The sequence below is a fragment of the Felis catus genome, chromosome F1, assembly GCF_018350175.1.
Source record: "Felis catus isolate Fca126 chromosome F1, F.catus_Fca126_mat1.0, whole genome shotgun sequence".
NCBI lineage: Eukaryota > Metazoa > Chordata > Mammalia > Carnivora > Felidae > Felis > Felis catus.
In genome coordinates, this window is record NC_058384.1 from 60,199,588 (window position 1) to 60,224,993 (window position 25,406).

The following is a 25,406-nucleotide window of genomic DNA, read 5'->3' on the forward strand; positions in this document are numbered from 1 at the left end:
GTGAGCGCAGTTGACCAGTTCGCTTCTGGGGTCCTGGCATCCGGCAGCCTGAGGTCAGCTGGAGGAGTGGCCGGCAATGATCTGTCCAAAGTAGTTTGTTTCCGTGCCCTCGTTCCTAGGGCTGGTTTTCTTCCTCCGGGCCTCTACACCCAGGTGGTCTGAGAGTTGGAAGAGACCCCCCCTCTTCCCCAGGCCCACCCTCCCCTCCAATACTCACAGTCACTTCCGCCAAGAGCTACGCCTGGTAGTTTGAGGAACCAAGGCTTCACTGGGTTAAGCAGGCAGCCTTCCGACTCAAAGGGGACTGAGGCGGGTCAAGCCGGGCAGCGGCCACATGAAGAAAGAGCTGGATATAAAAATCAGAGAGGGGGACGAGGGTGCTGACCTTGGCTTAGCCGCATAGGAATGTGGAAAGAGGACAGAAAGATGTAGGTAAAGTAAGTCTCCAACACTGCTGTGCACGCAGGTGGGCGTGGAGGCGGCGAACACGACCCTCGTGCCTTTCGGGCTCTGGCCACCAGGGGGCGCCCGAGTTCACGGCAACGGCCGGGTCCTGCCGGGTCTGGGTCCGTGGCATTCTGGGAAAGGAGGGCAGAGACTTTGTTAAAGGGAATCCCAGTAAAGTAACTGGGCCGAATCTGCGCTTCCCGGTGACGACGGGGACGAGGTTCTGTTTCCTCAACGCCGTGGCCGGCACTCTGTGTCATTCAGGGGGTCCTGAGGAGGCGCTGTTGGTCCGCCCAGGGTCCAGCTCCGTGTTGAGCAGAGAGAGACACGTTGGACCATCAACCTTCTTTCTCCCTCCAACGTGCCCGCCCGCTTCTCGCCCCGCTCTGCCCCCTGCACGGGTCCAAATCCGCCGCCAGGCATTTTAACTTTTAAGGTGAGTTTTTCCCACTAGAAGATAATCTGTACTGGGATCCCATCGGCTGCACAATCAGCTCCCAACATGAAGGCGTCTTCTTTCTTCGCAGGGTGGACTTTCCTGAGTGGGAGCCCTCGAGCATTTTTAAACAGCTCGGAGCAGGTAGGGCGTGCTGTGCTCCCTTCTCTTGTGCCCCACGTGGCTCCTCTTTTCCCAGGCATCTTGCTGTCTGGAAAGAATTTGTGTCTGAGGATTGTTCTCTGCCAGACCAGACGCGATTGAGAAGATCTGCGAAGGGTCCGGCTCTCTCTCACCAGGCCACTGTGGGGCACTGGGTACTTTCTTTTTCCCCGTTCCTTTGTCTGGACTGTGGGGTGGAGGGACTGGGTGAGAGGCCGTCTCCCCCACCCCCCCTCCCAGCAGGCACAAGTGCAGAGTGGCCCAGTGTCTTTACCTGTATGTGCGCATGAGGCGTATATAGACTTAATTTTCCAGGTCGGCTCTAGGAGCATCCGTAATCCAAGAATCTCTTGTTAGTTTTAGACCTGAGAAAAGTTGGGTATCACTTAGAGTCCAGTTGGGGAACAGAAGCCGCCCTAGTTACTTAAACAGTGAGAATCTAACATAAAGAATAGTTAACCAGGCATAGCATTGTCAATTAGGTCGCTGAAAAGGCAGGAGGAGAACACTAGGTTTTCATAAACGTAGTAAGGGGCGCCTGGGTGGCCCAGTTGGTTGAGCCTCGGACACTTGTTTCTGGCTCAGGTCATGATCTCACCGTTTGTGAGATCGAGCCCCGCATCGGGCTCTGTGCTGACAGTGCAGAGCCCGCTTGGGATCCTCTCTCTCCCTCTCTCTGTGCCCTTCCTCTGCTTGTGCATGTGTGTGCGTTCTCTCAAAATAAAATTAAATAAATAGATAAATAAATAAATGTAGCTATCACAGGAGACCCTACCACCCATAGGACTTAGGGGGACCAAGGACAGAAGATGGAATTTATAAAAATTAGGACCTTGGAGGATTGGCCTGGTGGACCTGGGGCTCAGAGCTCTGGGGATAGGACATGACCAGCTGGTGTTAGTGGACACTGGGAGGATCGCTGTGTGGTGTTGGGGAGGACATGGGCAGGCTGCACTTGCTATCGGGGGAAGGGACTGCTATTACCAGGGTGAGGGAACATTGCTGGGGCCTCCGTCAGAGCCTCAGACAGAAGGGGAGCCCAATGAGGCAAACTTGCAGGAGGTAAATCCCTTCTTCCTCCATCTTCACCTAGCAGAGCCTCACATGGAATCATCTGGAAAAAAACAGAACTTCGGTGCGTGAAACCCTAGCCCCAGCATCGCAAGGGCAATTTGAGAGCTGAGAGACCATAGGCTAAAATCTGGCACAGAGTGCTTGACTGGAATAGCAGAGAGTCAGGAGCAAACAAGGACAAGTGAGAGACACCCAACCAATTTTTTTGTTTTCTTTCTTTCTTTGTTTTTTATTGCTGATACTCAAGACTAATAGGTTTGATGATCAACCACCAAGATGTCAGACTGGCTGCCTGGGGAGGCTTATGTGGTTCCTGCATGGCAAGAAGGCCCCATTCTTGACTACCGGTCTAGAGAGAAAGTTCTGTGGAGGCTAGGGAGGCACAGAGGTCTCTGGGGCTGCTCCCCTAACTTGGGAAGGCCATCAGAGTAACTGCAAACAGGAGAGCTGCCGCCCCCTTGTGGACACCTGCGGTTCTGCAGGAGGGTAATGTGACCTTGCAGTTGGCTGGACTTCACCTGCTCACCTTGAACTCCAGGAATGACATGGGAATTGGCTAGGAAAAGTCAGTTTGATCCTCTGATGTCCATGAGGGAGCTGTCAGCACTGGTTCATGATGATGATGATGCCTTTCTTCAAAAGGGATGAAAGTCTCAACCACTTTCAATCTGATCTGATCCACTGCTCAAAAGAACCTCATGGCCTCCCTGGCCAGCTATAGACACCCCAACACCCTAAAAGACAAGCCCATCTCATCTAGACATCTTCTGTGGGTCTTGCCGTGTCCTTTCAAGCAGGGCTGGGGACAGACTTTTTCTGTAAGGGACCCAGAGAGTAGACCCTTGAGGTTTGCAACCATACCGTGTCTGTCTCAATGATCCACTCTGCCATCGTGGCCGTGGATGGTAACGGAACGTGGATGGTAACTGTGTTCAGATACAACTTTATTAGCGACACTGACATTTAAGTTTCACATGACGGTCGCCTCTCGTGAAATGTTATTCTCCTTTTGATTTTATGAGATCGTTTAAAAATGCAAAAATCATTCTTAGGTTGCAAGCCTTCCAAAAACAGGCAGTGGGTTGGACTGGGCCCGTGGCTAAAACTGATTGACCCTTGATATACAGCCTTCAACAGTTTAGGTCCTTAGGTGGTGCCATTGTGAGCTCAAATCATTGAAGCGGCTTCTGCTCACCTTCTTACAATTCCCGGAAAGTACCCGTGTACCTGCAGGATCCGGCCCCTGGGATCCCACAGGCCGTGGGGCCAGCCAGGTTTGAGGGGGCTTCTGTGGGAGAAACTCTGGCTGTAAACGCGACCTCTTTTTCTAGCGAGACGGGGAAACTTGTTCTCGCTTACGTGCGTGGTGCTGGGTTCCGACAAACTGGGGTGTTGATCTGAACCTAATACATAGTTTGAACAGTAGTGTACTATTCACTGATCATTCCATCACTGATAAGAGGAATCACTCCAAATATCTTTAAGCAACACCCCTCCCTCAATGCGCTGAAAATATGATGGGTTTAATGACAATGTGATTCTTACATGGTTTCCCCAGGAACTCAGTCTTTTTCAAAAGCAAGGGGCGGTGTGCTTTAACTTACATTCAATGTGTGGTTTCTTTTGTCTCTTGGATATTTAAGTTGGAGACTCAAATGGAGACGGGATACATATGAGAAACTCGGAAGGGTTTTAAAGGGCTTTGTGGGAAAAAAAAGTTTAGAGCAGTGTTACCTTTTGGGTTACAAAGTGGGGAGTGGATCTACAGTTGTGTTTTCTTTGGTGTACGGAAGGAGGTTCTGGAAGGAAAGCAAGAACTGAGTACCTAGTAGATGTTGGGGAGAATTGGAGGGTGGGGGGAGACACCTGACTGCACCTGTCCTTGTTCCCTGGATTGTGAGCCTTAGCAGCATCTGCCTTTTCCTTCTTCCCTCCCCGCCTGTCAGCAGGACCCAGCTCTGCCAGCCTTTGAGGACACAAGGCTCCATAAGACACAGATGTGTGTGTTTCCAGTGAAGGAGGCAAGCATCGAAAGAAAAACTGGTGATATCAAGTGATAAATGCTAAACAGCCCGTGAAGGGACCCAGAGGAAGTGCTAATTACCTGTCTAGGAGCAGAAGAGGTAGGTATTCAACGGGCCAGAGGAGGAAGGGAAGGGGCCTCCTGGCTGAGGACACAGTCTGTGCCCAAGCACAGGGGCGCGCCTGCAGGATCTGGGCAAGGTCGGGGTGACTTCTAGGGGCAGGGGTCGTGTGTGGTGTTGAGTGGGCGAGGACAGAGAAGAGGAGGGGAGTGGGGGAGATGAGGCCTGGAAAGTCAGTTGGGGACGGTGTGTGAGGATGGGGAAGAGGGGTCCCTCAGAGGACTCATGGCAAGGACGGCATGGGGACAGTGGAGGCTACAGGCTGGAGGCACCTTGGCTGGGAAGTGGGGGCTGGACTAGGCGTGCCCAGAGTCCCTCGCAGGGCTGACGTTTTAGCAGCTAGATCAGTGTTTGTTCTCTTTATGAAATCGGTGGACCCACCCCCCTGAGGCTCAGCCAGGTACACGTGGAGGCCTCTCCTGGAGGTCCTGCCTCCAGGAGGTGAGCCGTGCTCTGCCCTGTTGTCCGGGGGAGAAGCCACTGCCTGGGCCTGGGAGTGAGTCAGTGGCGAAGCCAAAGCCCGCTACCCAGTGGGAAGAAAGATGAGTCGCTAAAGAAACTGATGGATGTGTTCCTGCCTCCCCGCCCTGCCCAGATGTTCCGGGAGACTCTGGCTGAACCCTGGGGCACACCCACTGGGGCACACCCATCATGTTCCTGGCAAGCGTCGCAGGCCGGAGTGCTTCGCTACCTGGCTCTTAGCTGCTGCTGGCACAGACCCAGGACAGGACGGCTCAGTCCTTGCGAGGACTCCACGCTGCCCGGAACGGGCAGGACACCTCAAGCGGGTGCCCTGCTGTCACCGGCAGGACCCGAGGCAAAGATTTAGTCACTGAAACTTGGCAGCTCCAGGGCTGGGGCAGAGTATTTTTCAGGCTGATGTTCAGGGCGGATCTCTCTACTTGCAGATGAAATCAGTGAGATAATGAATGTGAAAACACTGTGAAAAGCCACCAAACTTCTGGTATACCCCATCCTGCTGCTGTTCCCTCTTCTGTTCCGGGGCCACCATTCCCCCAAGCTTCCCTGATTCCTCTCCTCCTTCTGTTGCCCTCACCTCACAATCTGGAACTTTGTTGACTCGATTTCTGAGAGGTCGTTCACATTCATCCCCCTCGGTGTCATTTCTGCTGTCCCTGCCCTGGTCCAGGCCCTGGATTTCTTGCTTATACTAGAGTGATAAAGTTTATCTGTTCTCCTGCCTCTTTCTCCTTTTGAATTATCAGCCCCGCTGCTACCAGACCATCTTGTCAACTCAGACCATATTCCTGATTATTTTACTCTCGTCCAAAACGTTCAAAGGCGGCCAGTGGCCTACAGAGTGATAAACTCCGAGGTCCAGTGTTCAAACCTCCCGGCTGGCCTACTTCCCTACGTTCGTAGAGATCGTCCAGCTTTTCGCCGTTCACGCTTTCACCCGAGCCCTGCAATCTGCCTGGAACGCGATCACTTTCAAAAGCCTCCTGACAAGTTTTTTTTTTTTCCCTCCATTATTCGAGGTGCAAAGAGGGTGGTAGATAATTCATGTACAGGATAAGAAAGGTGGGGATGATTATACTTTAGATGCATCGAAAAAAATTTTTTTTTTTTTTTACTGATCTCATTAATGGATTCATTTTGTGCAGGACACTGTGCTGGGGATGGGGGTGGAAAGGTTCACCGTGTATGCACTTGGGCAAAGGCATCTAGAGCTACGAGGACTAAGGATACACTTTCTCTTTTGCTTCCTCAGACAAAGCCACGGTTGCAACGCCAGCACTCGTGCAAAAATATCTGTGGGGTGGCGGTATCCCTTTTTGCTCTGGCTACTAGGAAGCCCAAAAGGCAAATTTCACTCCCAATCACAGTATCCATTGGCTTATTCAAAAATTCACACATAACAGGTGCCAGGTAGGTATTCAGAGCTATGTTAGATCCAACTACGGGGAGCAAGGCAATGCACATAATTTCTGCCCCCAGGAGGCCACTGTTCATTCTTACAGTTAGCACATCTTCATCTCTGTTTCCTCTCGTCCTGATTTTGGAGTTTGTTGAATCTCTCTTTAGTTTTATGTGAGCTGAAATTATTTTCGGAAGAGGAGAAATACAGTCAGTATATAAAAGTAAAACTGTTCCAACGCTGTTAACGAGCTCTCCGATTTGATCTCTGCCTTCATGGATTCGATGTTTGTTCTTTGGTTGTGGGGTCTCTCCACAGGCCAGCTGGTCATGTCAATGTAACTGACACAAAGTTTGATGTGATCATAGCAATCTTGTAGGGCCTTGCTCTTCTGTCTCCTCTTGTAAACTCGGGGTGACACTTAACATTCTATCACAATGAAAATATTGTCCCCAAGTTATTTTGGGGGATGATTTCCTCTTCTGTTCCCAGTGTATAATTTTAATTAAAAAAAAAAAAAACATATTACAGGGGCACCTGGGTGGCTCAGTCGGTTAAGCGTCTGACTTCGGCTCAGGTCATGATCTCACGGTTCGTGGGTTCAAGTCCCATGTCAGGCTCTGTGCTGACAGCTCAGAGCCTGGAGCCTGCTTCTAACTCTGTGTCTCCCTCTCTCTCTGCCCTTCCCCCACTTGCACACTGTCTCTCTCTCTCTCTCTCTCTCTCTCTCTCTCTCTCTCTCTCTCTCTTAAAAATAAACACTAAAAAAATTAAAAGAAAAACCCTATTACAATACTGATAATACTCGTATGTCACCTCAAATCCTTTTTAGAAACTAGGTGGGGCATATTACGTAAATAAATTAGCATTTGATAAACGTGGCCTAGCCATCGGCAGAGATGGGAGTGTGGGGTAGGGATGAGGGCTGTCCTCTGAGCAGCCACTCTGCTTTAATGTACTTGGTGGGTGGAGACGCACATGAGGCCCCTTCCTTCCCGAAAACGCCCGGAAGTAGCTGGGGTCTTTGCTACTGGGTTGGTAGAAGCCGTCTCTGCACCTGCTCAGCACAGAGGCGGCTCTCTGTGCTGTGAGGTGTCTGCCCGTGGGCCACGTTCTGAGCCGCTGAACCCCAGCACTGGGTGCCCCAGTGCTGCAGAGAGCTGTAGCCAGGCCTCCAAGGGCTCCACCAGACGTTGTGTTCAGGGGCTTCTGCCTAAATCCACTGACACATTTGCTACATAGCAACTGCGGTGTGGTGGGCATAGGAGTCAGTGAAGCAGGCTCAGGATTTCAGCAGACCTCACGTCTTCCAGATCTCTCTCCGCGCTGGTGCCTGGGGAGTTCACTCCTCGTGACCGTGACCGTGACCGCTCCCCCTTCCCATTGTTGCCAGGCTCCCGTGCGAAGTATCACATGTAGATGTCAAAGATGGGGCTTGTCAGGGCCCACAGGTGAGAAGCTTGTGCAGGAAGCCTGCCATCTGGGGACTTGTTACGGAGCACGTGGGGTTTTCTTCCGAGAGACATCCCTCCTCAGGTTGGAGGTGGAATCACGAGCCAGGTTCCCCCTGAACCTCACTCAGCGCCAAAGGTGGTCTTCGATTCAGTTCAGCTCCGTTTAATTCAAGGCACGTTCTCTGGACACTTGTGCCCAAATGCGAGGTCCTGGGGCCACACAGCAAAGTACAACGTGGTTCTACAGGTGCCTGTTGTCTGATGGTGAGGTTGGTGGTGACGAGGATGGTGATAACAGCTCCTAGACCTCCTACTGGGTGCCTGTTCCCATACTAGGTATGTCGTGTTATTTCACTTAACATGCACACATGCCGCCCCCAGTTATTCCCTCGATTCATTAAATGAGGAAACCGAGGCTTGAAGGGATGGCGGGACGTACCCAAGGTCATCATAAGTGGTGGAGTCACTGATCAGTCCCAGGTCTGTGAGACCCCAGGGCCCCATCCTCTCACTGCTCAGCAATGCCACCCTCCCAGTCACAGGGCACAGCCTATCCGGGGCACCGAGACCCTCAACTACCCTGTCTAGCGACAGGTGCCATCGCTAGACATGTGAAGTCTGTCCGAATGCTGGCCTGACTCCTGTTAGCTCATGAGATGACGGCAAAGCCCGGACGATTTTCCTTGAGGAACTTTATCTGCTCATTCATGGGGAGGCTAGCTGGGGCCGTAAAGGATATTTGAACATCAAGTAAACCAGACAGGTTATTCGGTGTTTCATATCCGTCCCTTCTATTAACTCTTGAAGAATGTTATTCTTTTCCTTGTACAGATAAAGACACCGGAACAGGGAGGAGTTGACGGACCGAAGCTTTAACAGTTTACAAATGTCGCAGCTAGGGGGCGCCAGGGTGGCTGTTGGTGAAGCATCCCCGGTTTCAGCTCAGGTCATGATTTCACGGTTCATGGGTTCGAGCCCCATATCCGGCTCTGCACTGACAGCTCGGAGCCTGCTTGGGATTTTCTCTCTCTCTCCCTCTGTCTCTGCCCCTCCCCTACTTGCGCTTGCTTTCTCCCTCCCTCTCCCCCTCTCAAAATAAATAAGCTTAAAAAAAAAAAAAGAAACAAATGTCACAGCTGGGATTTGAACTCACACCTTGGTGTTTCTCAAGCCAGGCATGTTCTTTCTAGCACACCCAGTTATGCCATGGGGTGGACTAAAACTTAAGAGCATTCTCTGTTTAGTCAACAAACATTCGCTGGGGCTCTGGCTCATGGAACGCATGGTGCTGGGCACAGGAGAAACACAGATGGGTCTGACCTGGGTCCTTCTCTGAAGGACCACACAGTCCAACAGCGAGATGGACTGGGCCACGTAAAGGATTCTAGACAAGATCCAAAGAATGCGGGGCCGTAAATGGTGCCTTTGTTAGCTGACTCCCCTCCCATTCCAGCAGCTGGTTTGGGATGGCCTCCGCCCCAGAAAGTTCCGAGGCACCCGGTACCCCGGTTCCTGAACGTGAGTGCGGGACCAGGGGAGTCCTGGGGAAAGAGTCCAGGGGTCAGCAGAGTTCGCAGCCCCAGTGCCCCCCACCGCCCTGGTCTCTGGCCGCCCCCCCCCCCCAGAAGACGGCCTTCTCTGTCTAGGCAGCAATGTGTCTGCTTTTCTTCCTCTCGCTGGAAACACACTTTGACATTTTTTAACAAATAACACAATTTTCCCTTTGTGTTTCCCTTAATAAGACACAGGAATGAGAGAGCAAGAAAAGGAAAGTAAAAAAAACGTGTTCCTGTCATCTCCACTCTGCACCAGGACGTCCTTCCTCCCGCGCTGTCTCCCTCCCACTGCGCCGCGAGGTAGCCCCCGCCTCCCCTGTCCTCACTCCTCTCCCCAAACCCCAGCCACGAGCGGTTCATGAGTCTGGGGGTGGTGCCTCTGTGTTTCCGGCCGAAGGAAGGGGAGCTCCACGGTCAGTCTGCCTGTCTCACCCCATCTTCTACACATTGCTACTTGGCTGAGGACAGGTGAGGGCAGAGAATTGGGACAGGCCCAGGGGCACCTCCTCCAGGAAGCACCCCCAGGTTACAGGGGTCCTGTGCACCCTCTTGGGGCCCCTTACTCACTGTTGCTTTTTATTCGTTGCCCGTGGTGCGCCTTCCTCCAACGACGGCAGCTTCCAGACCAGACTGGCCAGGGCCCTGCATTTCCCCCGCTCAAAGCAAAGTACTAGGCTTAAGACACAGTCCCTGGATCTCTTGGAATCTGCTTGAAGTTGCAAGATTCCTGATGTTTGGAACAGCTGCCTATCTCTCAACGGGGATAAATGTTAAGTTTCCACACTTGGGGCCAAACACCAATCGTACAATTTGCAGTTCGGGGGAGATGTGGCCTACCAGCAGCTTGCGTGGAAGAGGACTGAGGAGGTTTTGTTAATAACGTACGCGCTCTGAGTCAACGGCGGCCACTGAAAAGGCTAACGCCAAATCAGGCCGCGTCAACGGGTGTTTTATGGCCACAGGAAGGACAGGAGGCCCTGAAGCCACGGTCACTGCAAAGCTGCAACAGGTCTGGAGAGAGAGAGACCGGAGTAGGTTCAGAAACAAAGTGAATAGGACAGAGCAGGCAGCTCTTCGAGGTAGAATTTGACATCATGAAGGGCCAAGCCCCAAGCAGTCAATGGACCAGATGTGGCTGGCTAGGGAAATGAATTAAACTTAACACTTGGACCAGATGAGCTTGAAGGTCACTTGCACCTTTAAAAGTCAGTAGTTTGGGGTGTCTCTTCTAAAGCCCGATTACGTCCTTTCCACAACCGCTCAGAACACGATATTTCTGACGAAAGGGACAATATGGCTGGTTCTTCATAAAGAGCTTCTGGACAGTGGCTTTGTGGCATCTTCTGTCATCAGAAAGGTGAAATGATAGCATTTGAGTTTAAAATGAAAAACCACGTGGCATGGTCAGGAGGATCTGTCAGGGGAAAGCTGCCTGTCTACCTACCCACCATGTCACTGAGCTGGCCCAGGCCAGAGTGAAATGATAATGGGGCAGGGGCGGGATTCATTGAGCGAGGTAAAATAGAGCATAAAAGAGAAAACCCCAAATAAACAAGGTATATCTTTAGTGCTTTGGACACTTAGCTACCTCAGCGTCTACACCTGGACACATTCTGCAAAACGTGTGATGAGGAGCTGTTCTACAGCCCACCCCATTGTCCACAGTCAGTGTGGTTACACAGACTTCAGACGGCGAAGGCCTCTCAGACCATTGCATATGGCGCCTTCGCCGCAGAGAGGAAGTACAGTCGCACAGGGAGGTGAACGTGGCCCAGCTGAGCTGGCAAATGGAAGTGAGGTCCCTGGATTCCTGACCCCCTTGTGCCTTCACCTTTCCTCGCTCCCCCCACACAGCGAGCACGGCACTCATCCATCAGTGAGGAAAATGGCATCTGTTAATCACATGTATGTGCCGGGCTTTGCGCTACAGCTTGTAATGTGATTATGACACACAGTCTCCATTGGGAAGGTACCCAGGAGCCCAAGAGCTGGGGAAAGACGTTCCTACTGAATGTTTGTGAGCGATCTGTACCCATCATGCTGCCTGCCTTCCAGAGATGCAAAGACCATTTGAGGGATTTGGGTCCCGGGTCAGATGGGACCCCACACACTTTCAGGATATTCTCTAAAAGGAATATTCTTACCACTAGTTAAACATATTTCATGCACTCAAGACCTTTAGCGAAAGCAAAATTCGGTTGGGCATTTAAAACTATTCCCTATGATTGTATTTGCCCGACTCCATTTTTTTTTTCCTTGCCTGACTTCTATTTTATACATTATCCTAAGGATACTTGTAATCCATATTATTTTCCCACAGTCTACCGGGGGTGGCAGAGAGGACAAAGGACAGGTGTCAGGGGGCATGCCACTAGCCATCTGGGCAACATCAGAGCAATCTCCCAGCCCTACTAAGCCCCAAAGATTCGTCAGAAACAGTGGCTAAAACTGTGTTCTGCCTACCCCACAGGTTTGTTGTAAAGACCAAGCAAAATCGCGTAGGGTGAAAGTATCCTGGAAAGTCTAAAGCAGCATTCAGATGTAAAGTATTAAACTCTCTGCCCTTTTCCCTTGTTTCCCTGAAGTCACATTCAGTGTTTGGCTTGGGTCTGCTGGCAGAAAGCACTTACAATGGCGAATGGGGTCAAGGCTTCCGAGCACATCCGAAGGAGAGCTGCCAACACTATTTCTTTAAAAATAAGGAAGTGGTCCCGTCCTTGGAGAAGGGAATAGAGAGCGCTTGCAATGTGGCATCTCGCCTGCTCCCAGTTCACTGTGCCAAAGCGCCTGGCAAGTCCAATCTAGTTCCCTTCGGCCCAGGAATTGAGGGGGCCCCCAGAGAATCCCGCGGAACTGACCGTGCGTGGGGGGACTTACTCTGTGCTATTTTCCTCACCTGTGATATTGGGATAACCATTGTCTCCCCCCCCCCCCCCCATAGGGGCTGCTGTAAAGATTCAACGAGTTAACTGTGCGACCAAACCCGGCACGAAATAAAATGTTCGATAAATGTTAGCCTGCGTTGTGATGTATTTATGGAGTATCCACTTGGGGCCGGGCCCCGTGCTGACCTCCTGGACTCCACACACGGTTAAGACCCCGTTGCTGCTCCCGGAGGGGCCAGAGGTCTACCGCTGGAAGCTAAGCTTAGGGGGTGTAGTGACTTGACATCGCCCCCCAGGACTTCTCGCCCCGAAGAATGCCCCCTTAGCCGGCTTCCTGCTCAGCGCCTGGGGTGGGGGTGGGGAGGACCCCACCTCGTCTCCACCAGGAGCCCGATTCAAGCCCGGACCGTGCGTGGGTCCTTTGGCATCCTGCAACCCCCCCTCCCTCCAGGAATGGGTTTCCATCTGAAACGGTCAACGGGGTGGGAGCCCAGCGGAAGTCGGGAACTTTGCGGGAGCCCCCGCCGACGGGGAAGGGGACTGAGGAGCTCGGCGCCGCAGGGGCCGCCCCCCCACCCCCCTCGAGCAGCCTCGCGCCGCAGCTTGCCCGCGCTTCCGACGGCGCGGGGAGGGCCGCGGTGCCGCGGTGGCCGGCGGAGGTGGAGGGCGGCCGGGGACGCCGCGCGCGAGCGCCGCGGAGCCGGGGGGCGCGGGGGCCGGGAGGGAGCCCCTGCACGTGGAGGGGAGGAACCTTGGCGTGCCTGCGGGGCGGCCGCGGCGAGCTGGGCCGCGCAGCCCGGCCGGGGAAGGGAGCTCGGCGGCCGCTCCGGGGGCGCGCTCGCAGCCCGCCTCCCCGCGCACCCCACCCCTTCCCTCCGCCGCGCGCCGCGCCGAACGGCCCCTGTCAGCGGCGGCCGGATCCGCCCCGGCGCGGCGGGGCCCGACTCGCACCCACGACCCCGGGGGCCCTCCGCCCTCCCTCCTGGCCTCGGGGCGGCCCCGGCCCTCCCCCGCTCCCCCCCCACCCCCCCGCACCCAGAGGAGCGACGCGAGCGGCCAGGACGTCCCGAGAAGGCCGGCCGCCCGCGGCCACGTCCCGGCCCGGCCCGGGCGCGCCGAGGAGCGGAGCCAGGGGCCGGCGCTCGCTCGGGCTCCCTCCCGGCCGCGCCGGCCGCAGCGTCGAGGGCCTACGCCTCCCCCGGCCGGAGCTCCCCGCGGCGCCCGGCCGCTTCCTCCCGCCCCTGCGGCGGGGAGCGAGCTCGCCCACCAGGTAAGGAGGGCTGCGCGTTCCTGGGCTCCCGGCTCGGGCGGGCGTGTTTCGGAAAGTTGATTTGAAATGCATCCAAGAGTGAGCAGGGCCAGCCGCGGCTCCTCCCCGAGGCGACTTCTTCGCTCCTGCAGACGTTCCCGGCACCAGCCGACCGGCGGGAGGACCGCCCCGCGCGCCCCCAGCGGCTCTCCGCGCCCGGGGTCGGCGAGCAGGCGGGCGCGCTCCGGCTCGCTCTCTCGGCCCCTCCTGGGCCGGGGCAGGTGAGGGACGCCCCGGGCCGGGCCGGGCGCGGGCGGTTCACCTCGCGGTCCCGCGTGCCTGGGCCCGGCCCCGCGAGGGGAACACCCACCCCTTTTATTCCCCGTCTCCCCACGTCGCCGGGTTCCCGCAGAGCTGTCCCTGGGGCCCTCATTCGTATAGGTTGGGGCGGAGTCGGACTCGGGATGGGAAACCTGGGGCTGGGGACGGGGTGGGTGTGTGTGTGGGGGGGGGGGGGCAAGGGAAGGAGAAGCGCAGTCGGGGGGCGGAGGTCTAAGTACAAAACGCGTTGACTTCAAGTGAAATCAGATCAGTCAGAGCAGTTCGCGGTGACTCGTCTCTCTCCTCCCTCCCCACGTTTCTCTTGGCTGGACTCTACCCTCCCGGCTCATTCTGGTGACCCTGGACACTCCCTGCGTCCTTTCCCAGGAGTGCCGCTGCTGCGGGCTCCCGGTCCCAGAGGGCGCGGACCCCAGGAGCACCGTTTCCTCTCCTCTACAGGTCCTCCCGGCCCGGCCCGAACATGCTGGACGGCCTGAAGATGGAGGAGAACTTCCAAAGCGCCATCGAGACTTCGGCGTCCTTTTCCTCGCTGCTGGGTGAGTGTTCAGGCCGTGTGCCCCGGGTGCACCCTCTTTCCCCCGGGCCCCAGCTCTGCAGCCCAGCTTTCCGGAACCGGGAGCCAGCGCCCCGCGTTCGGCGCTCAGTTGGCGCCCACGCTCCGTCCGTCCGTCCGTCTGTCCCTTCGGGTCCTTCCCACCCCAAACCGACGAGCCGCCCCAGGCCTCACGCGCGGGCCACCGAATTCCCCAAAGCCGCGAGGGGCGGGCGAGATCGCTCGCGGGCGTGAGTGGCAAGTGATTAAAGATACCCGGGGATGGATTTTTAATCACGGAGCTGATCGACATCTCATAAACGCCGTGCGCTTCTCCGAGGCCTAAGGGCGAGCAAAGGAAACCCGAGGCTCGGAGCGCCCAAGTTCGAGGCGGCTTCTGGTCCCCACCGACTCCAGCCCCAGTCCTCAGCCTCGGGCACGGCCCAAAGGCTTTTCCAGGCCGGTGGGCAGCGCAGCGCGGGGATTAGCCCGCGCCACAGGACCCTCGCCTCGGTTTTAATTAACTGGAGCCGGACCTCGAGGCCGGCGGGTTCCCCCTCTCGGCCCCCCCCCGCCCCCCCGCCTCCCCAATCCCTTCGCTGAGACCGCGGAGGAGCTGCGAGCCAAGGGCCTCAAAAGGGTGTCTGCACGCGAGGGTCTGGCTGATCTGAGGCCAAGGATTCTCAACCCCGCCTCTCACCCAGACCTTGGTGTTTTTCAGGTGTGGGTCGCGGGTGTTTTAATCTTTCAGCGGGAGAGATTTTCGTTCTGTCATTTAAACCTCTTGCCTCTTTCCCTCACTCGGAACCGCTACCGCGGGGTGAAGGCGAGGAGGCAGTTCGCCTGGAGAAACCAAATCCAGAGAGGAGTTCTCCCTACTCCCCAGATGAAACGAAATCACGCGCGCTGCGCTCCCCTCTTTCAACCGCGCTTGCGGAAACTTCTCGGCTCCGTACAGCGTCGGAAGAGTGCGGGGATGGCGGGGGGGGGGGGGGGGGGTTGCAGAGCTGGCTTTGCCCTGGCACCTAGCGCGGGCGACTTTGTACCTACAGCGGGCGTCGCGGCTCGCAGGGGAGGGATTCGCCCCTCCCGGTTCACGGCGGCTCCCAACGTCCGGGTCCTGGCCCTGAATGCCGAGACAGGGCAGAAAGAGCAGACCATTTTACAGTTGAGAACTATCTCGCCACTTTTCTTAGCCCTCCCTGCCGTGCCCCCAACGCGACTGGCTCGACTCAGGAACTGGTGGCAGGATCCCCCAAGGGAAGAGCGACAGGAGTGTAGCGAGGAAGTGGGGAAGGGTCAGGCCCTTTGGGACACCACGCGCGGGAGTATTGTTACCAGGGGACAAGGCCTTCTTTAAATAGCTGTGAAATGTGCCGACAAAGGCGGCTAAGCGTTCCTCCATCCTAAAGAAGTGCACTCCCTACCCAGCAAAAGAAAGGAACCAAACAGGCAGAAGTCCAAGGGGGTAGGGTAGAGAGGATTCCCTGTGCGCCCCGAGTGGGTTTGGGGTGGGTGTCGCCGGCTCCAGCCGCAGCCCAGCGCCCCCATCCCCGGAACTCCTGTGGCACCTCCGCGCCCCGCGTCCTTCCTCCCTTTTCCCTGCTATTTTGATGCTTCTTAATTACATATGTGTGTGTATGTGTACATATATGTAATATACATGTATATACATATACGCACACACACATATATGCAATTATATATATAAACCCCTCTGAAGTTTGTGTTTCAGCCAAGACGCAGAAGTCTGGGGTTCATTGCTTCGAACAATACTGAGTTTGCCTGGAGGGAGATCGCATTTTTCTCCACGAATGATACTTTTTAGGAAGAAAATAAACAATCTTAAAAATTTCCCCCAAAACGTAGAAGGGAGAATTGCGTTTTAGCAGAAGACAAAACCAGTCCCCCCAATTCTTTTTTAGAGACTCGCAGTTTTAATCATTGTCGAAAGAGACCAGCCCAGTGAGTGGCTTCATACTCACCTGATAAACCTGGGAGCGCAAAGGTATTTGCGGTCTAATTTTACTGGATGCGCGCACATTTCCGCGACTACCTGGGCAGGTTTGATCTTTGAGGCCGCTTACTGATTCGCGCCCCCAACCCCGGAGAACTGGAACCTTCCCATGTAGTCGCTGTTTATTAGAAACAACACTCGGTTTGATTTTCCTCTGTTCTCCACAACTCGGTTTAGTGGATTTAGCAGGGGGCTTCGCAGGGTGGGTGGGGGACGCGGGGGAAATCGGCGGGTGTGGGGTGATCAGTGATGGGAGCCCGTCCCGGCCGCCTTTGGCCGGGATGCTGGGCCGGCGCGGTTGACCCGCGAACGTCTATTGCTGCTGTAGGCAGAGCGGTGAGCCCCAAGTCTGTCTGCGAGGGCTGTCAACGGGTCATCTCGGACAGGTTTCTGCTGCGGCTCAACGACAGCTTCTGGCATGAGCAGTGCGTGCAGTGCGCCTCCTGCAAAGAGCCCCTGGAGACCACCTGCTTCTACCGGGACAAGAAGCTCTACTGCAAGTATGACTACGAGAAGTAAGTGTCCGCGCCGCCGGAGCGCGCCCCCCAGACAGACACCAGCCGGCACGGGAGCCTCGGGCCTCCTTTACCCCCATCCGCTTCCAGGAGGCTCGAGAGGCGCCCGCACCCCCGGAGGCGCAGAAATCCCATCCCCCCCCCAGCTTGTTGTACACTCCCCGCGGCCGCGGGGCAGCGCGCCGGGCGCCCAGCCACCGCCCGGCCCGCGGGGGCGCGAGCGACGGCTCCCTCCACCGTGTGCTCGCCGGGTTTGCAGGCCTCGCGGGCTCCGACTCCGACTTGACGCACCTCCGTGGGGGCTCCCACCCCACGAAGCCTGTTCCCGTCTCTCCCCTTCACGGGGGTGCCCCCGGGGCTGCCAGGAGCTCAGGTCTCCGCGCGGGTTCCCACGCCGCCTCACCCGCGTGTCCGCGCCGCCCGCGAGATTCGGGAGAGCGGTGTTCATGCGGTGCTCCCCGGGTGCTCCCGCGGCTTCCGTGCCCCGCGCGGCGCGCGTTACCCGCTCGGCTTTGTCCACTGGCGGTCCCGACCGATTGGGCTCAGGGCGCTGCCGTCCCTCTGAGCTCCGCGCACACCCTGCGTGCCTTTTCTCTCACTGTCCCCGACCCTCCCGGCCCCGGTTCTCAAAAACTCTGGGGCGCAGGGGCAGTTAGGCCAGAAGCGGGGCCTGATTTGAGGCGCCCTCCTAGGTCCCGCATCTCCGCTCCCCCTCCCCCCACTAATTCCCTTGTGGGTGTGGATTGCAGCCTTGCAGCGGATTCAGTTCTCTCCTGCCCACGGGAACGTTCTAGTGTGTTTTGAGGAGAATTAGGCGGCAGGTATTTAAGAAAGTAGATAATTTTGAACCTAGATTTCTGTAATGCCTAAAGCCTGGATGCGGCAGGGAAGAGGGAGTTAGAAGGATTTCCTGGTTCTCACCAGGCAGGCCCGGAGTTGCTGAGTGGGTCCGTGGAGAGGGAACTACTTGGCCTTGTCACAATGGCTAGTTCATGGGGACACCGACTTCTCAAAGCTGCGCAGGGCGGCATCGGAGGAACGCAAAGCCGCTGAAACGCAGGCCTCTGTTTTTGCACAGTAGGATTGGTATCTGTGAGTGAGTGGATGCGCGTGCGCGCGGAAAATTCCGCATTCGTTACTGGTGCATAAAAGGGGCCCGCACTACTGAGGATAATCAAGGGAGGGGCAGTGTGCATGAAGTGCAGTGACTATCCTGTTGTTAAAAACGCAGTGAGGGGGGCTGTGCAGAAATCTCCACGCAACAAGGACCAAACGTTGAGAACGAACACAAATCTTTTTTTTTCCCCCAGTGTTTCCTGGGCTATGAGGTTTACCAAAAACTGGCAACGCGTTTATACCCAGTGACCACACACACACAGTGTTTTTTCTGCCTCCCGGTGCTCCTTTGCCATGGTACATTTGAATTTCACCCTCACGTGGAAAGGGTACTGGGCATTCATGCTTGGAAAGATAACTTTACGTTTGTTAGCCCTAAAAAGAAGACATGTTCGATGTGGGGCGAGTTGGACAATCCAGAAACGTATAAAGAAATGAAAACACACGGACCACTTTACAAAGTGGTAATTATGGTTAACATTTTTTAAAGAAGACATGCCTGTATCTGTTCTTGGTTGTCTGTTTGCTGCCAGGGTGTCTGAGTGAAAAGTGCAATTTTTGGGGAATTAAGCAGATTTCGCCCACAGGACTTCAAGTATCACCTTTGGATAAAGCTTCTGGTGCATTGCTGGATTCCCCCCGCCCCGCGCCCCCCGCATCTTGCTTTTCATCTGAAGGTTCTGGGATTGTGTAGACCCAATCTTTATCTTTCTGCTTATAGATTACTGAAATGTCCACATCCTTCAGGCACAACACTAGCGAACTCAAGAGTATTGGAGCTTAGGAAAGGATTTGGGTTGTGAATTTCTATTCTGTTTGTTAAAAAAAAAATCACGAATCAAAGAAGGCCTAAGGGTCAACACAGCTGTCTGGCCAGTCAGATCTTCTTTAAGGAAGTCAGGCTGTGTCAAGAGGGGAAGAAACAGTTGTTGTAAAGTACTTAACACAACAATGTCCCTTCCATTTCAGCCCCCAGGTTTGGCCTCCGTTTGGGCTTATTAGCCCACTAGGGTCAGTTCTCCCCTCACAGCTATTTCTGCAAAGGGAAAATTGCAGGGATCAGCTTGCCAGCTGTTGGCCAGAACCAAGGAGATTTTGTAAAGGGGTGCGAGCTGCATTGTTCGGAGAGACGTTGGTGTTACGATGAGGGATTTTCATTTTAATTTTAACATATTTTCCGGAAACACAGACGTCAGAGCGGGGTTGCTTGTACTCTTTAACTCACGGCACGCTATCAGCACTGGTCTGTGCCTACCCCTCAATTTCTTTTCTTTTCTTTCTTTCGCTTTTTTCTTTTCTTTTCTTTTTTTTTTTTTTTTTTTTTTTTAGGATGAGGATTGTTTCTCCTCTGTTCTCCATCCCAATCCCATTCTTCTTCCAACAAAATGGGGTTTTAACATGTCTGATGATCTGAATGGCATTCGCACGCAGGGTAGTTGCTGTAGGAGAGGGAAGAGGTTGGTGTATTTGTTCCAGAATGTGGCTCAAGACAAAGTCCTTTATTCAGCAAGCTGTTTTCAGGCTTCAGTAGGTAAGTCCCCCGGCTGCCTCGGTGGTGAGAGGCTCTGAGATTGGATCTCAGAGCTGCCTTCAGGGGGCTTGCAGCCCAGCCCTTTGGCCTTCTGTATTCTATCAACTTTCCCAGAAGCCTCTCCTAAGTGCAGACTAGGTGTTGCCTAGAAGCTCTCTGGCACGACCAGATCTTTATCCTCCAGAGGGACCATTCCGTTTCAGATGCTCCTCGCGAGACAGTCACAGAGAGCACTTTTCCTCTTTAATAAATAGATACTTAAAAACAGTTTTGCCCTTTTGGGCCAACGGGGAGGAAAATGAGATGGGAGAGAGGTGGTGGGACAGCATGGGGGTCAGCGAGGAAGCATGTCATAAAAACACAGATCGGGCAGTGCCCTGCTCTCCAAGTCCACCAAGGTTGAGTGCTTTTGCTAGACCTTAAAATGAAAGCGTGTACGTGTAGCTCACGTGCAGTCTTCAGTGAAGGTCACAAACATAATATTAAAGCGAGTTTATTATATTTATTTTGGCCATTTGTGCATTTCTGGCTGTGGGGCAGTTTTGCATTTGAATTATGAGCCCCCCTCTTCTCGATGTCAGGTGGCCAGCTAGAAAGTGAAAATTCTACCCTGTCAACTAGCTCTTACACCTTCTTGGTGTCAGACACCAAATTTGTCTAATTAAAAAAAAAAATGGAATTGACAATGGCAACCTTAGACAGAGCCATTCATTTAAAACTTCGGGATGTTTTGCTAAATATTTGTCTCATACGTTATGACACCCTTAGGAATCATTTATCTTCTGATCATCCAAAACAAATACATTGAGAGAATTGGTGCAGCTGTACTAAGCAATATAAAACACAAGGGTACTCTATAGGTGTGGACGTTTAAAAACTGAATTCAACTGTTTTCAGCGTTCCTGAAAGTTAGCAGACAACCAAAATATTTTCCAGCCTAGGGGACTTCTATTTATATAACTGTTGTTCCCTATTTAACTGAGTCCTCTATGATCTGGGTAGTTTGGAGTTTTCCCTGAATTTGTTCCAAACAAATAGTGTAGTCGGACTTTAGCTGGAGACAGAAGAGGCTGCTGAATCACGGGAATGTGGTAATACAATAGATAATTAAGCCTTCTGGAAGGGATCCCACATTTAAATCAAGTTTATATTGTTTCTTTCATGTGCCTGGCAGCTCGGTGCGTCAGCCGGGGCCCTCTCCTCTCACATATGAAGTTTATCATTATCCCTTAGATTGTTCTGGACATCCTAGGAGCAGTGTGGGATAGCTGCTGTCATCAGAGCTGTTCTCATAACATCGCAACTCCTCGCATGTCAGCAAATCCCAGGCCTTGGGAGACCTTTCCTCAGAGGGCCGCGCCATGTTTTCTCCCCTCTCTTGTGGAGCAGACCAATTTTCTGAAGACAGGGACTGAAATGGGACAAAGTGGATATCACGTTTAGAGCTTTCCCCGTACCTTGCCTTCGACCTGCTGATTGGCAGGTCCTCAGGAAAAAAAAAAATGGCTGAGGTAATGAGCTCTATTAGGACCAGTAATGAACTAATTCTGCATTTTATCAAGGTAGCGTAGGATGTGTGTGTGTGTGTAGGGAGGAGAATTAGTGTGGTTTTATTACTGGGACATTACTTGGAGATCAAAATTGGGCATGCAGTTCCTCATAAAAGGAGCCTACCGATGAAATTACAGAGGCAATTGTTAGTTTTTTTTTTTTTTTTTGTCCGCACTTTATCTTTTGTTGGCCCCATTCCTGGCATAATAAAATATAAGGAATATAAAAATCAAACACAGCGAGGTAATAAATTGATGTCTGCATTAAATTGCAGGGCGGTTTTAGCTCGGGATAAGCACCGTCCATGGGCTGTGGTATGTGTTGGTACAGGCCGCGTAATCTCTTTTTTTTTTATTTCAAGGGTGATTGGAAACAGTCCTTGCTTAGAGGTGTTTTCTCTTTTTATATGTATTGGTCCCTGGGTAGGACTTCCTTGGAATCTAAGACCTAACATTTTGAAATAAAATTAGACGGCACAAGTAGATATTAATAGTATTCTGGGAATTAGATATGAACATTGCTTTTCAGAGTAGGTTATGGGATTCTTTTGATCCTTAAGCGCGTGGAGCACATTATAAAAAGTTATTTATCCGATCAAGTTCTACTCACTCTGGAGTCCTGGGACTTTTGTCATCCACCTGGGCAAGGAATTGCTTTTGCTTTCAGATTTTAGGGACAAGAGCTTTCCTGAAAGTTCATTGCTTGCCTTGCTTTTCGGTTTCATTTTTCTTATTTCTAACCTTTGTATTAACCAAGATCCCATGACTGATTTTGGAGGGGCCTCGCCATCGTTGCTTTTTAATTTGGGAAAAATTGCTTTGGAGATCATGAGCAGGTGCCTGTTTCTCTAACGAGAACGATTCCATTTCTTAAATTATCAGCCTATGATTTTTTACGGTCAAAGAAATTATTTGGGTCACAGTGTTTAGAAGTGAGCAAAGAGATGAGGATTTAAAATGCTCGTTATGTTGTCAGAACTTTGTTGAAGCTTCTTAGAGTAAATGCATGTGCAAAATGCCATTGTTGAATCATATCAAGTGCAAAATAACACCCATACTGAATCCCGTTAACTTGATTGTTAGGTGTACTTGTACAACACTAGGAAAAAAATGTGCAATCACATGGAAAGATATGAAAATAATTTCCGCTGTGGGGCGCCTGGGTGGCTCAGTCAGTTAAGCATCTGACTCTTGGTTTTGGCTCAGGTCATGATCTCACGGGTTCTTGAGTTCGAGCCCTCCCCCACCCCTCTTCAGGCTCTGGGCTGGCAGCATGGAACCTGCTTGGGATCCTCTCTCTCCCCCTCTCTCTGCCCCTTCCCAACTCATGCTGTCTCTGTCTCTTTTGAAATAAAGAAATAAACTTAAACAATATTAAAAATAATATCTGGGGGTGGTGTCTGGGTGGCTCAGTCGGTTGAGCGTCTGACTTCGGCTCGGGTCATGATCCCACGGTTCTTGAGTTTGAGCCCCACATCGGGCTCTGTGCTGACAGCTCACAGCCTGGAGCCTGCTTCGGATTCTGTGTCTCCCTCTCTCTCTGCCCCTTCTCCCTTGTGCTCTGTCTCTCTCTCTCAAAAATAAACATTAAAAAAAGAAAAAAAATTTCTGCCATAACTATGAAATCAGCCCTATTTTAGTTCTTTTCTTTTCTTTTCTTTTCTTTTCTTTTCTTTATCTTTCCAATGTGGATTTTGCAGTGCCCTTCTGTGTCTTCAGAGGGAGGTTCTTAGGAAGACACTTGCGGGCTGGGATGAGAGGACTGGGGGCTTCTGGGCTGGAAGTGCCCCTCTCACTCTCTGCACAGAGCAAGAGGCTCCTCTTTTTGTCCCCCCTAGGAATACCTGGGTTTTTCTGTAAGTCTCTTAGTGACGTGTAGGACAGCACTATTGGCTGCAGCCCTTCCAGATCTGGTTTGGGAAAGTTGGTGATTTCAGGAGCAAAATGTAGAAACGGTTCTGATCTCATTGGAGGGCAGAGAAAAGAGGCCCTTACCTCCTGTGTGCCTGTTTTGCTGGAACCTACAGGAAAACTGGCTTGGTGCACCTTAAGATTTACAGTGCCTCCTTAGTCTTTTTTTTTTTTTTTTAATTTTCTTTTTTTTTTTTTTTTTAAATTTTTTTTTCAACGTTTATTTATTTTTTGGGACAGAGAGAGACAGAGCATGAACGGGGGAGGGGCAGAGAGAGAGGGAGACACAGAATCGGAAACAGGCTCCAGGCTCTGAGCCATCAGCCCAGAGCCTGACGCGGGGCTCGAACCCACGGACCGCGAGATCGTGACCTGGCTGAAATCGGACGCTTAACCGACTGCGCCACCCAGGCGCCCCTTTAATTTTCTTTTTTAACATTTATTTATTATTGACAGACAGAGAGACACAGAGCGTGAGCAGGGAAGGGGCAGAGAGAGGGGGAGACACAGAATCCGAAGCAGGCTCCAGGCTCTGAGCTGTCAGCACAGAGCCTGACGCGGGGCTCGAACTCACAAACCGTGAGATCGTGATCTGAGCCGAAGTCTGTCGCTGAACCAACTGAGCCACCCAGGCGCCCCACCTCCTTAGTCTTTTTGACTAGCATGAAGTGGGACGCTTTCATCAGTTTATCACAATTAGAATTAGTTACGTTACTGCTGCCCAGTGTCGGCTGCCGTTTTGTGTCTCTTTGTCATATATTAAATGACACTCAGCCAACTGTCTTGCTGAAATGCAGCGAACACCTTCCAAATGTCAAATTGTTATTTTAGTCAAGCACAATTATCTGTCTCTATATTTTTAACCAAGACGAAATTAATAAAATTGCTGTGGCCCTGGCATTAATTAGCAGGAGGATTAGATCTGTATCGGCTAAAAAGGAGGTGTAAACACCGTAATCTTGCTACATGTTTGTTTTCACACTCCTGAAAATAAATAAAATGAGACTTAGGGTAGGGATTAAGTTTCTTTTGGCATTAGACAGCCGATTCAATTGGAATGCGGCAGAAACACTGAAGTATTAGTGAGGACATTATGGAAGGAATCAAACCGGGGCCCTGCATCGGCTTCCCACCTTGTGTGTCTGCTTAGTCCCATCACAAATAACCCCATCTGGGTAGTTAGAAAAGATTTTGAAAACCTACCTCTGTGCTGTTCTCCTCGGTGGTGAACCAGGGCAGCTGAGTCACCTGTGGAGCCCGGCTGGCCTGCTTGGATTAGCCAGAAGAGAAGGAAACCATTGCCAGATTCCCCACGAGCGCACCATCATGTCGTAACAACTAAAAATACAAAACGGATGGTGCTTTTCCTAGTCCTTGAGCTAAAGCTCCGCGAAGGAGTTAGTTTGGTCTCTCCCAGCCTTTCGAGATTCTAGTTTGGGGGATCCTATTTTTGGATAACAGCAAATATGTCTGGCTTTTCTGACTCCAGTGTCTCCCCACCCTATTAGGTTTGCGTTTTATCATTATTATCCTATCACGGACCAGCCCTGATAGATGCCTGGCCACTATGGATCGGCCTACCTTGCCTGACAGGCCCAATTAAACTCTGTGCATGTAACAAATATCTGTAGCATCCAGCATTGCTGGGATTGGACCGCATGCTCTATCTAGCGTTCACATCTGGCCCCGTCCCATCCTGCCTCCCCCTCACTCCCCTATGCCCTGTGGAATTCTAGTAACTTGACTCTTGCCAGCATCAGATATTACTTAAATACCATCTCATCAACTGCCTCATTTTTTCTCCCCCCCCCCCCCCCCCGCCCCAACCCCCAGGCCACCCTTATGGACCATTAGTCCTCTTTTGATTTGCTCACTTGGAGGAAAGTAATCAGTCTTCTGGACATAAAAGTCCTAGTCCTGTCACACGGCCACCCAGTTACAGACCAGGGCTCAGCTCAGTAGTTGGCAAGGGGCGTAACCCTCAGGTTTGCATGATCCCATGACCATTGCTCTTTGGGTGACCATTTGGGGGCCCCTGACCATCTGCTGAGTCTTGCCGCCTTATGCCCTGGCACTCTAAATGGATGTTTTTGGCAGGTCAGAGAGAAGCTGGTTAGGATTGTGGTAGGATGTACAAGCACCGCCCCTCGTCTGCTTCTTTCTGCTTCTCTGCACGTGGCGCTTCTCCAGCCTGGAGGGAAGCATCCTTTATCTCTTGAGCACCAGGTTCTGCTGCTGCTGCTGCCGTGGGGACGGGGACGGATCTTTCCCGCCGCCCCCTCTCCAGATCTGTGGCCCTTCAGCTATACCGCAGCCACGCCTTGACTCACAGTTGTGGTGCCTCCTCCCTACGGAGCCTCAGGAACCTTTAAAAGGATTTTTGAAAACAAAACAAAACAAAACACCCCCTCCTGAACTCCAGATTAGCCTCTTAAGCTCATTAAAGTTCCTTTAAATACCAAAATGTTGGGCTCCTGGGGACTATCCCCCCAAACCATATTTTCATTCTTCACATTGTTGTCATTCACTGTGCAGCAGATCAAGGGCAGCTCCCTCTGGGCCCAGAAACGGTCCCCTCTCTCTCTGCAGGAGGGTCCAAATATGTC

General features: G+C 52.8%; 1 protein-coding gene and 1 long non-coding RNA gene across 4 annotated transcripts in view; both read left to right on the forward strand.

Annotated features, from left to right (window-relative positions):
* The first annotated feature begins 576 nt into the window (after positions 1-576).
* Positions 577-8,598, forward strand: LOC102901450. Of its 2 annotated transcripts, XR_002739207.2 has the most exons (5): positions 577-883; positions 975-1,027; positions 4,069-4,242; positions 7,844-7,932; positions 8,428-8,598. It is a non-coding gene; the product is annotated as an uncharacterized LOC102901450 (long non-coding RNA). The 2 variants fall into 2 exon arrangements; XR_002739208.2 differs by lacking the exons at positions 7,844-7,932; positions 8,428-8,598 and adding an exon at positions 4,859-6,384.
* Positions 8,599-13,151: 4,553 nt separating this feature from the next.
* Positions 13,152-25,406, forward strand: part of LMX1A (LIM homeobox transcription factor 1 alpha) — a 161,187-nt gene continuing 148,932 nt past the window's right edge. Inside the window, exons 1-3 of one of the 2 annotated variants that reach the window (XM_023247554.2) lie at positions 13,152-13,307; positions 14,067-14,164; positions 16,506-16,692. In XM_023247554.2, the coding sequence (XP_023103322.1) occupies positions 14,089-14,164; positions 16,506-16,692 (263 nt within the window). In that variant the 5' untranslated portion in view covers positions 13,152-13,307; positions 14,067-14,088. Of the gene's footprint in view, positions 13,308-13,435; positions 13,568-14,066; positions 14,165-16,505; positions 16,693-25,406 lie in introns of those variants that run through there. The other variant, XM_023247553.2, reaches the window with a different exon arrangement.